The sequence below is a fragment of the Tachypleus tridentatus genome, chromosome 7 (genome assembly GCF_004210375.1).
Source record: "Tachypleus tridentatus isolate NWPU-2018 chromosome 7, ASM421037v1, whole genome shotgun sequence".
Lineage (NCBI taxonomy): Eukaryota > Metazoa > Arthropoda > Merostomata > Xiphosura > Limulidae > Tachypleus > Tachypleus tridentatus.
Window position 1 is genome coordinate 37181297 of NC_134831.1, and position 17202 is coordinate 37198498.

Sequence of the window (17202 nt, forward strand, 5' to 3'; positions counted from 1 at the left end):
TTTAGTTATTGCTCTGAAATGGTAACCACATACAGATATCTCAGCCAACAAATTTTTGTAATTGTTTGCATTTTACATGTGTGCATCAATATTGTTAAGAATGAAAAGAAAATACAAGTTTAAGAATTTTTCAAAATTAAATTAGTAGTCTGTCATATTTTACATATTTTTTATAGTTCAGGTCTGTTTTCACCACTGGTAAGTTCTTAACTCTATTAGTCACAGGCCATATCATCCATTGCATTTGTGGACTCGCATTCAAAATTTTAATGACTACTATTTTATAAATATGTGTGGATAAGTTTAGTATCAAATTGTAGATTATAATTCAACTTCCAGTATTATACATTGGTTAACTTTAAATATTTTTTAAAATTCTAAAATATCGATTATTGTGTGTCATGGTATGTTTAATGCAGCACTGGTTCATATTACATGTTTGTGATATCCAAGTACAAACTCTTATGAATTGGGAACTCAAATTATTGATAACAGTTATGATGCAAAATAAGAACCTCTTAACTTTTCTGTGTGCTGGGATATTGATCATGTACTGAATCAAATATAGCAAGTTCAGTCTTTAGTCTGCTCAAAATTTTATATTATTTTAGACAAAAAATACAGTTTAGTTTCTAAGCTTGATAAATTATAGTGGAATTCTGTGGTATTGATATAGTAAGTTATGATTTTTTGGTTATTCCAAGCATGTATGATAAAAATGTAAAAAAAAGTAATTTCATTCTGCATTCTTCACATGCAAAAGTTTATAAGGCTTAGCGACAAACAAGTACAAAGTTTATAACTAGAAGAGATAACTGTTTGCTATACCTGAATTACTACTACTTTATTTACTGTTCTGTGTTTAAAGAAAAATAAGTTTAAGAACTTATTTGTAAAGAGTAATAATGGATGTACATATATAATGTATTATAACTGATACGTGACTGTATGTTACAAAATACTACTCTACTAAAACACAGTCAAAACAAGGTCACTTTATAAAGACTAAAGATCAATTTTGTATTATTGAATACAGTAATATGAGTGCATATGTGCCACATCAATGCAAGTTCTGTAACATTAGCCAGCCAAAGCTGAAAGGTCAATATAATAAAAATAAATATCATACATGTATAATGTTATGACCTTTAAAATATTTAGACTAAACATTTGTATTTTTGAGATATAATATGTATTCATTGTAGAATTAAAACAGCATAATTTATCTTTATTTCCTATTTTGATGGTTACAAGGTCAGTCAAATCTATCAAATTCATACAGAGATGAAAAATTACTTTGTATGTTAGATAGTCAACATTCTGAAAAAATCTTTAATTAAAAAAACCTTAACATACTTAAATCAAAAACCTTGTAATGTTCACTAATCATCTTGATAATGTATGTGTATGTTATAAAATAAATCATAGTATAATTAGTGACATGGATACTTTCTTGGTTATGAGCTGGGTAGATTATACCCAACCAGTAATAGAAGGGTTAGCTAAAAAGATATTGAATATAACTTAGTAATGACACTATGTTTACCATTTTCATGAGCACCAGTTATTAAATAAACTTAATTACTGCTCTCACACTCTAATTTTTACAGTCTATTGTTGGCATAGCAGGAGGAGCTACCCGAGCCGCATTAACACAACATCAAGCTCGGAGGAACAACATGGCTGATGTTTCTGCTAAAGATAATAGCCAAGAGACACTAGTTAACCTTAGTGCACTAATATGCAGCCTGCTGATCTTACCTGTTGTGTCAGGAAATGATAGGTAATGTATTTCTTTGTATTCGATCTCTTCTCATTATATTATTTACCTGCTGATCTTACTATATATAGTGTATTATGAAGGTTGAGTGGAACTGTTTAGAAGCCACATGTGCTAATGTTTGAAATGGTGATGTTGGTTGGACTTTCATGTGGATATGTATCAAACTACTATTTTACCTTTACATCATACCAGTGTTGTTGGTACATTTTTTTCTGTTTTAATGGTTTAAACATCTGGAATATATTGGCTTTTACAAAAGAGAGTTTTTGCTGAAGTTTCTTAATGCACTATTCAAAACAGTATTCTGTTAAAAAGATCACTATTTTAGCCCTTACTTTATGACTATGAGTTTGAAACATTGTTTTGATATAATGCTACAGTTTATAGAATAAACTTGTTTAGACTTTATTCCTCTAAGAATAGAACATGACTTTAATTTATGATAAGTAATGAATTTATTTCAGTGTTATTGAAAATAGTGCAATAAATATTGAATGTTATAATTTACAAGTGTTCTGACAAACTGTGGAACTTAAAGGAATTTAATTAATTTGAAGAAAGTAAATTTTTCCACACTGTGGAATAAGAACACAGAATATAAAATGGAAAATGTTTTATAATCACATTAAAGGAGGAAACATTAGAAGAGATTCTCCATCTAATGTAGTTCTCACTTCAAATGCAAGTTTATCCTGAAAATTAAAATATTTTTTGTATCTGAGAGAAGTGAATTTACAACATTTGTGTACAAACCTTATATGCATGCCAGTATTTTTAGAGGAATTTAGAGAACCTAATACTTTAAGAAGAGCTCATGAAATGAATTAAGAAATACTTTTGTTTTTTGAAGAAGGTACACAAAACATAAGAACTCCATGGTTATGGTATCTATTTTTATTTTAATACAGCCTAATTTGGACATTATTTCTACTTTTTACTACTATCCACCTCTATGCCAATTATGCTGCTGTTACTGCTGTTGTTATGGAAACATTCAATGTTGCTCGTTACCAGATCATTGTATCACATTACTTGAAAACAGGATTGTTGTTGTCTGTACCAAGAGCTAACAGCTGTGAAAGTGTGTGGCTCCAAGTATGGCCAGAAAAAGTCAAAATATTCCTTGGTTCATCTCTGAAAGATGCTGTACTGAGGTACGTTATCTTAAAATGTTGCTGTAGTGAGATATATATTTTGAAAAGTCATTGTAGTGAGGTGTATTACCTTTGGAAGTTATTATATTAAGAATGTTACAGTAGTAAGATATGTTACCTTCAGAAGTTTCTATACTAAAGTACAGGGCACCTTTCCATTGACATTCAAATGCTCTTAATATCAAAAGTAGGCCATACAAAGCTAGATACTATAATGACCATACTAAATTTACGAATTTTAAGCTCTTTCCCCATTCTGTTTGCTGCATGCGCGATCTGGTTGTACAAGTTCAACATTGTCAAGAGGTTGTCTCAGGGAATGGATTAGCTATGACCTTTTTGTTTATTATTGGTCACAAAGCTTCAAAGAACTTCAGAGTTTGAAGTGCTAAACATTTCACGTTTATTATACTGTCAATGACTGAAATAGAAATCTGCTGAAAATAAAGCAACATACCACCCATTAGACTGTTTACATAATACGACACTCTCAAGAGCAACAAAGCCTTTGGAAAGAAATAAGCTGAATTGACCCCTGCTCTGTGAACATGGCGTAGAATTTAGTAGCTTATGTATTCCTGTGGTGTTTACAATGAGAATCCCCAGAGTGACAAGGTTTATTACAGTAGATGGTTCAGAGCTCAACCAATAAACATCACAAGTATTTAAATATTGTTCATCCTGCTGGGATGCTTGAACTTTATTGGTGTACCATACAGTTCATATAAAGATAACTAACTACTCAATAAAGTGAGTGTTTATCGTGAACCAAGACACCTCCTTTAATGCAGAATAGCGAGGTGCTTGTTATTGTAAGACTTGTTTTGGTTACAAATAATAGGAAAAGAAAGGCACTGAAAATGTTGGCCATTAATGTTGTTATGCCTCTTAATCAAGGTTCAACTGAACCATCAATAGACACTGTAGTTTGGGTGTATTATCCTTAAAATTTACTGGAATAATATGTTATATGTAGCATATTAAACAGAGGACAATAATTTTATTCATTTTATGTTTAAAAGCATGTCATTAAGGATTTAAAGGAAATTATCATGCTGTTTACTGTTAATTAGGAAATATAAGAAAAAACTTGTAATTTAACACCACTTCTATGTTGATATAAAAGTATATTACTATTAAATTACTCCATAACTTTGGTGATTAACTTGTTTTTTTATACTTTGAATAAAGCCCTCAAGAACTGATTCTATTAAAGAAAATTTATCAGACTGCTTCTTACTTGTTGACCTTGAAAGAAGGAAGGTATGGTAAAGGTAACATCAGATCCTAGTATATTTAGTGAAGGTTCTAATGTGGGGTTCTTTCTCTTGTAATTTTCAAATTTACATCTGGTATGTGTTTCATTATCTACCTGTAAACTCAAGAAAAGCTTTATACTACAGGTTGAAACATTTATTGTTGGTATGTATTGTAACAACTTAAATATTTAACCATTAGTTTGCATTAACAGTACTTTTAAATCATTTCGTATTTTAACTTTTTCCTTAAAAAAGAAAGAGTAGGAAGAACTAAAATTTAAAATAAAAGTTATAAATATTCTTATGTAGGAACAAAACACAATGTTTTGTAGCTAGTTATGTGCCTGTAGAGATCAAAAAGTCGTCCACCTTCAAATTTACAGTGTATGTAGGTCAAAGTTTTGACATACCATACTTCTCAATTTTTAAGTGATTTATTGCTAAAGTATATATTCCAGCAGCTGCAAGAATAGGTCATGCATATCCTAAATTCAAACTGACCTTCACTTATATGAATTCAATCTAAAATGTAGTAATTATCTTTTCCTTTTATTCATGAAATTTTTAACATAGTACCTCACAAACAAAAGTTGCATTTAAGACATGAAAGTGTCATGAAATGTGTGCAAGCAGGTTTTAAGATATAATCACCCTGTATAGTGTCTGTGGGTACTTATCACTGATTTGTAACTGTGTGATGATTTATGTTGCCCATAAAATTACTATGTTAAAGACACACTCGTCAAAGTCATATTTCTCAACTACCTTTTCTCACTCAGGATTTAATTACCTCATTTTTTCAGTTGAGATACACATTTTCCTGCACGAACTGTCCAATAATCAGGATCAACTGGAAGCTCTCTTCCAAGCCTGTGTACTACAGTGGCTTCTGTTGAATGTCAACAACTTGGTATGCGAGGTGGGTTTGGTACCTTTAACCGTTCGGTGTAGGTTTTGTTACTATAACATTTTTAGGTGAATGCCAAGAAAGTGAATCTTAAATTACTGCTATGAAAGTTATTTCAAATGCTAATAGTTAATCTTATTGAAATGAGTAATTTAAAGAGAAAAAAACTGGCAAGTGCATGAAACAGTATAAGAAAACTCAAAGGCGAGCATGTCCAGGCTGAGTGAAAAGAAACTTTTCTTCTTACAAGAGCCTATGTTGTTAACTGATGGATTTTAAACACAGATTGGATTGGTTGCATACATCTACTACTAGTATTTGGAAGAGAGATTTTAATCAATGAATAAAGAAAGATGGTGTAAAAAGACTATAATGTGGTTGCACTAGAATATTTTGACACTTACAACGTTTTCTATTTTTTTTACAGAACGTTAGTGGGATTCACGATCTTGCATATCTTCAAAATCAGTTGAAACAGGGTATGTAATTTTCCACTAGTTATACATCTGAAAGTCCTTATCATAGATTTTTTGGAAATTTAAAAATATTATTTATTTCATGTTTAAGTTAGTATTTGTAAAGACGTCTTTTACATGTATAACACCACTAATGCAAAAACGTGAAACTTATAAAGTTCTGGAGTGTGTACCTAAACTTCAGATATCCTCAATAATCATGCATTATTTCTATAGGTTTAAAGAAGAATCTCGAACAGACCTTGAAACTTTCCAGAGACTTTACCAAGTTACATTTTGGAAGATTTATTTCTGGACTTGTGGGCATTGGGTGGATTACTCAGAGAATTCAGCTAGGAACTGATGAGTGGAGATTTGTTTGGAGCAATTAACTAAGTGGAACTTCTATGTCCCCATATGCCTGTAAAATAAGTGCTTTATTAGGCAAGACTAAAATGTCAGCACATCATAAATTCTGCCAGGTCTAATTTCATGAACAATGTTGGTATCTTTCTTTCAGAAAATTATTACAAAACAAACATCATATTATAATTATTTATTTGTATTTACACTCTTAGGCTAAAGTTTGCACATAAATACAGGTGATGGATCACATACACAGTTCTGTGAACCTTTATACACAGCAAGAGTGAAGTAGAAAGTGAGGTGGATGATACACTAACCTTTAAGTAGAACTAAGTGTTAGCTGAGGATATTCAACTAACTAGTAGAAATATGCATAAATGTTTTCACAGATCACATCGAAAGTAAGACAAAACATCATTCAGTTTTCTTTATCCTACTGCAAAAAGATTGTCCTTTTAAAGTGAAAGATTCATTAACTGCCGTCTTTCCAGCTTAGGCGTGACTTTTACCAAATCACAACTGATTCTACTCCCACACTTACAGTGAAGCACCAGCTGGAGAATGTTCTGAGGCAGATAAATACTGCCCTTCTATATTTACAGTGATGTGTGACTGGCTTGAAAATAAACTGAATACTACAAGTTTTCCATACCTAGGGCCTGTACAGTCTAAGCCTAACTTTTCTTGTGGCCTATTGGACCTTATTTTACATAATGTGACAGAAGACATTAAATTGAAATTAATACAAAACATTAAGTCTAGATTTTATACATGTATATACAATACACATATAATTTGTACACTTGATAACAAAGAATCTACCTTTTGTGTATGGCATAAATATGAGGAGAGGCTAAAGCAGGAAGTAGAAGTTATCTCTAATGTTCGAGCATGTTTCAAAAAACGTGTAACACCTAAATGTAAAAAAAGCATACATTGAAACAGACAACAAGCAAAGGTAGATGTGATGATTTTAACTGTAGCATCTTTGGATCATAAAGCACTAGGTGGCATATGTTAAACTTGGTAACGAGACAAGGGCCATATAACACCCTCTCTGTCCTAGTCTACCAAAAGTGGGAAAAAGCTAACAACCTACTCCACCACACAGATGTATGAATAGTAATAAATTAATCTGTAATAACATAAAACAATCAACATAACAAAGCTGGTACCTTTTCCAGTGGTAATATATTGTTACATTCAATTAGGTAATGTTTATACTAACAGTTTTTTTTTAATGTATAACGTCTTTTCTTGTGTCATAAGAAGTAATTTCTGTGATGTAGCACCAGTAGGGTATTACATAAGACTTTGAAAAAAAAAAAATTCACTTTTATTCTATAAAAGAAGTGGACACCTAGGGGCACAAGCTTAGAGGAAATGCTACACCTTCTTAAAACCAACCTTACAAGAAAAAATATCATCAGCGTGAAAATACCTAAAACTGTTGGAGTTTCTCCTTAAGCAGTGTTGTACATACATTTTGTTGTATTTTAATAAATAAAGAAAATTAGTTTGGTATTGTAAGTCTACTAAAAAAGGCAGCTAACTGTCCCAAGTGAAAGGAGCATTTCCTCTTAAGCCACATTCCAACAAAAGGCCTGGAAATAAGTTTCATATGCCCCACTGTTCCTGAAACTTCTCTTGAAATTAATATGGTGTTTAAAACTGATGAATGCACAGATCCTGACGAACAATATTTACAGAACAGCTTGGAATTCTCTTCACTACAAGACTGATTCTGCTGAACGTGAAAGGTGAATAGGATGGGAGGGACTCCTTGCTAATCGTTTCTTTGGAAGCTTGAGGAGTGTTGACTGGATGTTTCCAAAGTGTGGTCGCTCTACTGGTTTGTATGCCCAGCAGGCCATTAAAATATCCTAAAAGAAAAATATACTTTTTATTTTACTTTAACAAACTTTATCTTTGTTAACTGTGCTTTTTACAAAGGGAAAAAAAAATTAAAGGCCATGGATATATACATAGAGAACCCATGGTGCACCGAGTTAGCTGTTGAAGCGAAACTGTAATTTATCTTAGGTGATGTGCAGCTAGATACTCTCAATCTTTAGTAAAATAATACAGAAAGTGTTTAAAACATCAGGTCATATGAATCACACAATAAAATAAGAAAAAGTTGATGTTCTGTACTTTCTGCAAAGAAGATTCAAATCAACCATAGCAGCAACATTTATTACAGTGATAAATCATTAAACAGTAATCAAAGTTTAATGATTATTTATAATTATTTGTCTGAAGACAGTTTCCATACCTTCACATCTTGAGAGGCCTGAATGTTGGTAAGAGGCTGCTTCATTCCCTTTCCTACTTGCCAGATAATGCCCTCTGGTGGCTGTCCATGAAAAGGCCACTCTCCATATAGAAGTTCATACCATACAGTACTAGGGAAAGATGAGGTCATTAACTATATGAATCTAACATTATAATTTCTCTTAATCTTTCATAATGATAAGAAACCCACTTGAAGTAAAACTGTATCTCAGTTGACGGCTGCTATGGGTATTAACACTTTTACTAATACAGCAGAGAACAACATTTCAACCTTCCTAGGTCATCTTCAAGTTAACAAAGGGAGAGTTTGCAACTGATTTTTGCCAGGCACGTCTTAGGAACGAGAATATAAACGGGTACATGATTGTAGGGGGCGTTGCAGTTAGATGTTAGGTTATTAATTAGTATAGGTATAAAGGTGTTCCTTATATTAGTTTAATTTTGGTTTTAGTTGCCGTATAAATAGGGCTTCTTTGATTTTGCATTTGTTTCCCTACTTAGTATTCAGGTGTTTTCTATGGTTATATGTTGTGTATTTGATTTGTAGTGTTCAAAAACATGTTCTTTGAATCTGGTTTCCATTTTTCTGCTTGTTTCTCCAATATACAACTCTTGACAGTTGTTGCATTGTATTTTGTAAATAATGTTTTTGTTGCATTTGTCAGTTTAGTTTTTACATAGCATGGATTTCAGTTTTGTACTTGGTTTTTGAATAAATTTGGTATTTACTGGAATGTTGTATTTTTCCAAATGGTTATTTTTTTGCTGATGTTGGGTACATATGGTATGAAGCAGTCTAAGGTTTTGTAGTTTGTTATATCTTGGGATTTATTTTCATTTGTTTGTTGTTGATTAGACTAGGTGTGCACGTATAATTTTATTGAATGGTGTTTGGAGGAAATTTGTTGATGTTGATGAAGTGTTGTTTTATTTTGTTAATTTCATCGGTTAAGCATGGTTTTGTGACTGTGTATTTGGTTTATTGATATGTTCAGTTTTTGTTTTGTTTCATGTGCCAAGTCCCAGGGAATGTACAAACCAGTATCAGTGATTTTTCTCTGGATTTCTGTTTTGAATTGTGTATTGGTTCTTGTGAGCTTGAGAAATGCTGTTGGATAGTTTTTTTTCCTATTCACAGGTGAACTTAATGTTGGGGTATATAGAGTTAATGCAGTTGAAAAAACTACGTGTGTGTTTTGTTGACGTGAATCCAGCAATTGTATCATCAACGTACCTTTATACTTTATATCCAAAACCCCAACCCATTGATACACATCCACAGCAATCAATTAGCAACCCTTATAGAATTCACTACCACCAAACACAGATATTAAGTAGAAAAAAAAAATACAAAATCAAAGAAGTCCTACTTGTACAACAACTAAAACCAATATAAAGCAGCACCTTTATAACTATACTAATCAGTAACCTAACATCTAATTGCAATGCCCCTACAGTCCCATCCATACCCGTTTATACTCTCACCCATAAGACGTGTCCAGCAACAGTCATTTGCAAACTCTCTCTTTGTTAACCTGAACATGACCTGAGAAAGTCGAAATGTTATTTTCTGCTTTATTAGTAAAAGTGTTAATACCGATACCAGCTGTTCTGAGATGCATCTCTTGAAATTTGTTGATTAATATTTTACATTACCACAAACCACTGCTATAACATCATGATACATGAACAGTAACTTCCAAGATTTATGTTTCACCACTAGAAAAAGTCAACATTATTTCTTGGAGTGACAACTTACAGGTTTGCAGAAGTAATTACCTCCATTTGCAGAGTGGAATTTACAATTCTTGTATGTTTTAGTAAGCAGTTACAGGTTTACAGCAAAGAAATGTTCCCAAATACTAAGAAAAATTCAAACTTCAGGCCTTTATGAGTATTTTATATTGTTCATTTACCTTGGTGGAAGTAAGATAACAAAAAGTACATAATTACTCATCTAGACAGTTCTCTAAATGCTTGCTTAAGTTAAAAATCAAAAGTAATTATGGGAAGGAATATTACAATCTACTGGTGAAGATGAGTTCAAGACTCTGATTAAAAAAAATCTTAAGCACAAAAGATCATAATAAGTTTATGACCTTGGGAAAAATCTTCCTGGAACACACCCAACAAAGGCCTTGACCTTTTCTGACTTGTATCCAACAAAAATAATAAAATATCTCTGAAAAATGAAAACGAGCCAGAGAATCAACAGTGAAATGCATGCTTTAGCCAAAGTTTTTATTTCTACATGAAAGAAGTTCAGATCTTGTCACTTTGGAACTCTATTAAACACTTTCCATTAAATGTGGATTACTGGTTCTGTCCATGAAAAGAAATCGACAACACCTATCACACAAATTATAGGTAACTTGATACTGAAGACAAGTAGAAATCTGATGCATTACTTTCTGGACTAGGATAAAGTAAAACTTTATAGGCCTTTGGAGGCCTATAAAAATTAGGTGTTCTATCATACACATCTGTTGTTTGAAGTTGCTCCTTGTAGTCACTGAGGTAGGTGTACTGGAACATTTGATTCATTCAGCAATCGTGTATCATCTGAGCCAGATGTGACATATGGACCTGTGCAAGATGGTGTGTTTCCAGTAATTTGTGACACAGTTTGTTGACAAACATGCAGAAGATATGAACATGCTTTCCAGTTTCTTTGTGTGGTTTGTAGTAGTTTTGTATTACATAAAAATTGTAGGCACATCAAACAAAGAATTTCACCAATAAGTCATCTTGGCCACTTGTAAAGATGTCTGCATCTTTACAGCTTCATCATCTGGTCATTTTGTCAGTGCCAGCCATATAGAGCTGAGCATGGCACTGGCATTTGTTTATGTTTCTTGCCAGCATAGCTCAATACTGTTACATTAGCATCACTGGTATACTTTGTTGCCAAAAAATAAACTTTTCTTGTCACATCACACAACAGCAGCTGTATTACCACTGTACAACAATAAATGAGAACCACAGTCCATTTTCCTTTTGACAAGTTCCGTGGGAAATTTCTTCCTGTTGGTCAAAGCTGTATTGCACAATTGTGTACTTTGTTTCTCTAGCATGTAATCTGCAACATTTACAGAAGTGTAAAGTTGATCAGTAAATATGCATTGGCTGTCCTTCAAATGGTTTGCACAACTAAGCCACCAAGCTGTCTTGAATGGCCAATCCACATCAACTTTCCCTGTACAAATTTCCTTATTCAATGTATCCACTTTTGCTCTTGCATAAAAAAAATGTTTTTAGGCCCCCCACTTGATTGGTTTTCTTTGATATATTGCTTTATGTTCAGCTCTTTTTTTTTGTGGGTATCATTCCTTCATCCCGTAACAGTTCACAGTCTTTCATACAGTATCATTGAAAGTTATCCACAATAACATCAAAAATTGATCTGCTCTTGTACATTTTGTCTGACTTCTAAACATTTGGATCTCTTTTCTTTACACAGTGCAACACTGACCAGGTAGCTCGAAATCGATCTTGAGAGAAAACCTAACCAAATTTAGGTGTAGATGTAATCCAGCTATCCTTCTTCTTCCAGTACATCTTGTACCTGTCTTTGTAATCAGAATTTCTATGGCAAGTTGACACCTGAAGAAAGCTTTTAGTTCAGGAGCAGGTCAAAAGATTTAGCATGGTAGTTGTTAAGTTTTTCTTCTTTTACATGTTCAGCTTGATGATTTGTTTCCTGTGAGATTAGGTTTCATACAGATTCATCCCAAAACAATAAAAAAAATCAAGCAGCAAACTCTTGCTTCAAATTGAATTTGGGACGTTATTTTGAATCTACATTTACCAGTGGTTAGAATTCAGCATCTGTAGCTGAAAATGAAGTAATGTGAGTTGATCAAGTCAACTGAAAATCATCAGGAACATGAGGCTGAACAGGTAACTTGCCATCAGATAATTTAGCACTGGTTGCTTTACTGACCCACTACATAATACTAGTTGAGCCAGAAAACCTGCCTTTCAGATGTATAAGCCTCTCCTTAGACTGGTTTTCCACCATTCAGGGTTCAAAGAGTTAAAAGTTTACCTATATCATAAATACCATTTAATATGACTACAAATTTCTAAAATCTGAGATCCTTATTAAATTTTTGTTTGTTTAAACTGGATTTGGAGAGAAAATGAAAACTAATGGGAGAAACGTTTAATATTATAAACATCCCAATGTTAAGTAACAACTCGTAAGGCAGTGTGGTTGTGAATCACATTTCTTCAATCTTCTGTCAGTCACACAAATCTAGAATAGAAACTAGCAATAGTCAGAGCTGTTCTTTTGCTACCTTGACACCCAATAAATTCTGCACTTCAAAGTTTTGAAGAATAGCTATCATTGCAACATCTACTGGTAGCACTGACAATATACAGATGTGCCTTTCATCCTGAGAGTTTGAGATATCTTGAACATCACAGCTTCTTGTCTTAAAACCAAATCCTAATATCAAAGGCTGAGAAAGATCTCAGCAATTTATTAAACTACAGAGATATGCCATTCCATTTCCTACCTATGTTACAGCTTTACTTAAAAGTGGCTTAAATCTCCAAAACATATGAAATAAGGTATGATACCAGCTCTCCAACCGTTAAGTAAAAATAACATGTATCTCTAATGATAAAATACAGACACAGTCCAAGTTTAAAAATAAAAGATATCAAAAATTGAAGAAAGGTTTCTCACCCAAATGCATAGACATCAGAAGCAGTAGAAAAAGGTAAGTCAGTATCATCTGGTTGATTACCTGCTTTTAGACTACGAATAACTTCAGGAGCTAAATAACACAGCCAACCTTTTGGAATTGTCAACCAATCACCCTTCCTGAAAGTTTTAATAAGTGCTGCTTACTTTAATGTTAGAAAACACATACATAAAAAAATTATTACTTACAACTAATAAAGATTTCTGTGAGTTACAAAATTTTTTTTAACAACTTGATATATTTATTAAATCTATATACATCAAAAACATACACACAGTTCTCAAAACTTCATTTTTGTAATAAATTTTTTCATAGATTTATTTAACATTTTGTAGGTTATGCACTTCAGAACTAAAGTGAAAAGCTTTAAACCAATTAGCAAGTTCCAATCAACATAAGTACAAAAGGTAATCTGTTAATAACACCTACCGGTTACCTTGGCACAACTTGGTAACAGAGAACAGACCAAAGTCTGTAATAACAACCTTTCCATTTTCATAAAATATGTTTTTGGTCTTCAGATCCTTGTGAAGTATTTCTCTGGCATGAAGATATCCCATACCCTAGGTAAAAATGCCCATGGATAAAATAAATCTTTGTCCTCTAAAATAACATGTGCTTAAAAAGCATAAAATTTAAATAAAAAACTATCCATCTCTGACCTTGAAACAATAGCAGCATGACTTATTATCAAAAACAATATATTAACAATCTTCCTTTCAAATAACAACAGCATGACTTTTATGAAGTAATATATTAATCTTTTTTTCAAGTAACATCAGTATGATACATTATAACACAATATATTAATCATACCTTCTACTAACATCTGCATTACTTATTATAAAACATATTAACAATCTTCCCATCAACTAACATCAAAATGACAAAGGAATATGTGTTGGAAACTATGCCTAGTGGTTGTTGAAAGATAAAATGGGAAAATGTTGTAGGTCAAACTGCCAAGAAATTAGCTGGATATGTATATATATTTTTTAATAAAACGTTTTGGGGAATGGCCTTCTTCAGGTATCACAAAGTGCACAATAAGTGTGTAAATGAAAACGTTCTAAATCAAAGGTTGCATGACAATGTAACAAGTAGCCTGGTATAGAAGAGTTTAAGAGTTATTTGTGTGACAGGTGAAGAATTTGTGGTCACGATTCAGTGTCTCAAGCTTTTGGAGTAGTTATGATCAAGAAAAAAATTATTAGTGTTCTGTTGATTGCACAAAGAATCATAAGGTTCGCTACACAGTTTACGTAGCCTAACGAGCTTGGATTTTGGGATATTCTTTCTTATATGTATGGGTGCTTAGAATTAAAGTGCAAATAGTTTTGGGTGTCTGTAGGTTTAAAAATAATCACCGATTGTTATTTTATCAGAAGATACAGAAAAAAGAATACCCACGAATGGTAGTGATGAATCAGAAATATCATACGTGTAAGACAACAAAGGATGGAATTAAATTATGTAATTAATGTTTTTAGCTTGCAATAGGTGCCTGTGAAGATTATAACATTGTCATCCATATATGTTTTAGTAAATAGAAGTAGGGGACCATTATACTGTGTAAACATGTGTCCTTCGACACATCCAACAAAAAAGGTTTGCAAAATTGGAGCCTCATTTTAGTTCTCATTACTATGCTACTAAAGTGTTCACAGAATTCGTTATTAAAAACAAACCTACAGAGTATTAGTGGAGAGAGTTCAGGATGTTTCTCAAGTGTCTTGAGGTTATAAAACCCTCCTGTTGCTGTATTATGAAGTATAATGATTTAATGTCCATAGTAAACAAAAAAAACAAAACTGAGTACGATTAGAGGTTAAAAGTAACTGTGTTGAACAGTCTAAGGGCATGATAAGTGTCCTTAACATAAGATGGGAGTGAGTTACTAGGGAAGCCATTATAGAATCTAAACAGTTGGAGCATAATATGTAGACACAATGTATGCAGCAGGGTTGTTGGGTTTAAGAATTTTAGTAACATATGCTTGGCATATTAAATAACAAAATAAAATCTTTCTTCAACTTATAACAACATGATTCACCATAAAATAACATATTAACAATCTTCCCTTCAACAAACATCAGTACGAGTCATTACAAAATAATATACTAACAATCTTCCCTTAACTAGCAAAGGTATGATACATTATAAATTAATGTTAACAATCTTTACTTCAAAAGGAGCATATAAAACAAGATATCAACAATCTTTTGTCAAGTAAGATCAGTATGACTCATAAATCAATAAAATAACAATCTTCCCCTTAAATAGATCAGCATAAAGCATTCTAAATATATTAACTATCTCCCCTTCAAAATGCAGAATGGTTTATTAAAAACTATACATAACTAATCTTCCCTTCAATTAACAACAGCATGACTCATTGTAAAGTAATAAATTTACAATCTTGTCTTGAACAAATAGAATGGTGTATTACAAAAAAAAAATTGACAACTTTCCCTTCAACTAACATCAGAATGTCTAATAAAACAATATATTAACAATCTACCCTTCAACAAACAACAGCATGACTGGCAATGAAATTAAAATTAACACTTTCCTTTAACTAACGTCAGCATGTCTCATTATAAAACAATATACAGTAAAACCTGTCTAAGCTGAAAACTGCATAGGGCAGAAACATGTACAATCCAGAAATACCAAAATTTTGCAGCATTATCTTAAGACTTCTCTTATAAAAGGCTCTCCATATGGTGGAACCTGTGTAACGGGGAAGAAAACTATATTTCACCTGTCTCATCTATCAACAAGTAGGATTAGAACCTGAGTAAGGCAGAAAAAATGTTTTTGATTAAATTTTAATTTCTTATTTAATTAATAATTTCTTTAAATATTAATAAATTCTTAATTAATAATTTGTTTAAATATTAATACATTTGCAGACATTTTATTACAGTAAATAGTTGGTTAAATATATTTTCTTTTTATGCTGTCACTGTTTTCACAGTTAAATTAGATTCATAATTTGTAGAACTACATGTTTTTTAAGTGCAAAATTCTACTCTTTACATAATTCTCACGAAAAAATAAATTCCTATCATCCATAATTTTAAAATTTAGGGAAAACTTACTTAATACCCTCATTTTTAAAAAAAGCTATTAAATACCCTCATTTTTTTTAAAGTTATTTGTTATGATGATTCTAGTGAAATCCAAACTCTGAGAAGATTGATGCAGATGATTCTGTGAACGTTGAAAAGAATGTTTTAATAGAAACTGATGAAACAGATTTAAAATCTATAATAGAATCACAATATGGTAACAGCATGAGAGATTCAGAAGATCAACAAAATGGAAAAGGTAGTGAAGAAATAGAAATTCCTACTTCATCACAAGTGTTAAGTTATAATAACGTTATCAAATTGTATGCAAAAATGAAAGGGAAAATGAAATTCTTGAAAATGCCGTAGAACTGGCGTTCTCTTTTAACTGCATGAGAAAGCCCATTAAAAAAACAAAACAGTTGAAATTGGACACTTTCTTCAAATAAATTTGATTAAGATTTTGTGTACTTATGTATATTTTGAATGTCTATTAATGTTCTTATTCTAATAAATATAGCATAAACAGTGTAATAACTTTATTCACAAACGTCTAACTTCCCTTGAGTTAAGCAAGTATAATGTTCCACTTAAAAATTATATATATTAATTATGCATGTTCACTATGTCTAAGCCGAAAAATTTACTCAGTTCCATGTGAGTCTACCTTAGATTTTACTGTATTAAGAATCTCTTCTTAAACAAACATTAGCATGACTCCTTATAAATAATAAATTAATCTTCCATTCAACAAACAGCAGCATGGATTATTGTAAAACAATATATTAACACTCTTCTCTTTAACAAACAACATGTAGTAATGTATTCACTATTTTCTGTTCAACTAACATCTGCATGACTCATTCTGATACAATATATCAATAACCGTTCCCTTCAACACACAACAGTATGGTTTACTGTAAAATAATGTATTAACAATCTTACCTTTAAGTAACATCAATAAGACTAATAAAACAATATATTAACAAACTTCTCTTAAATAAAATTAGTATGAGTCATTATAAACCAAAATATTAACAATTTACCCTTCAAAAAACGAACAGCATGGCTCACTACAAAACTAAACATTAACAATCTTTCCTAATACTATAGCCATTGACTCGTTATGAAACAATATATTAATATTTCCTTCAACTAACATTAACATGCTCTGATTATAAAACAATATATTAA

General features: G+C 31.8%; 2 protein-coding genes across 5 annotated transcripts in view; one reads left to right on the top strand and one right to left on the bottom strand.

The window, feature by feature from the left end:
- The window catches only part of LOC143255446 (RUS family member 1), a 26991-nt gene extending 20933 nt beyond the window's left edge, over positions 1-6058 (top strand). For all 4 annotated transcript variants that reach the window (XM_076511122.1, XM_076511124.1, XM_076511125.1 and 1 more), the window contains 6 exons: positions 1611-1783; positions 2692-2937; positions 4129-4211; positions 5000-5115; positions 5531-5582; positions 5796-6058. In XM_076511122.1, the coding sequence (XP_076367237.1) occupies positions 1611-1783; positions 2692-2937; positions 4129-4211; positions 5000-5115; positions 5531-5582; positions 5796-5950 (825 nt within the window). In that variant the 3' untranslated portion in view covers positions 5951-6058. The remainder of the gene's footprint in view (positions 1-1610; positions 1784-2691; positions 2938-4128; positions 4212-4999; positions 5116-5530; positions 5583-5795) is intronic.
- Positions 6059-6105: 47 nt separating this feature from the next.
- Positions 6106-17202, bottom strand: part of LOC143255448 (kinase suppressor of Ras 1-like) — a 57605-nt gene continuing 46508 nt past the window's right edge. Inside the window, exons 17-20 of the mRNA XM_076511128.1 lie at positions 13364-13497; positions 12916-13053; positions 8200-8329; positions 6106-7807 (exon numbers count right to left, since the gene is read on the bottom strand). Coding sequence (XP_076367243.1) covers positions 7655-7807; positions 8200-8329; positions 12916-13053; positions 13364-13497 — 555 coding nt within the window. The 3' untranslated portion in view covers positions 6106-7654. The remainder of the gene's footprint in view (positions 7808-8199; positions 8330-12915; positions 13054-13363; positions 13498-17202) is intronic.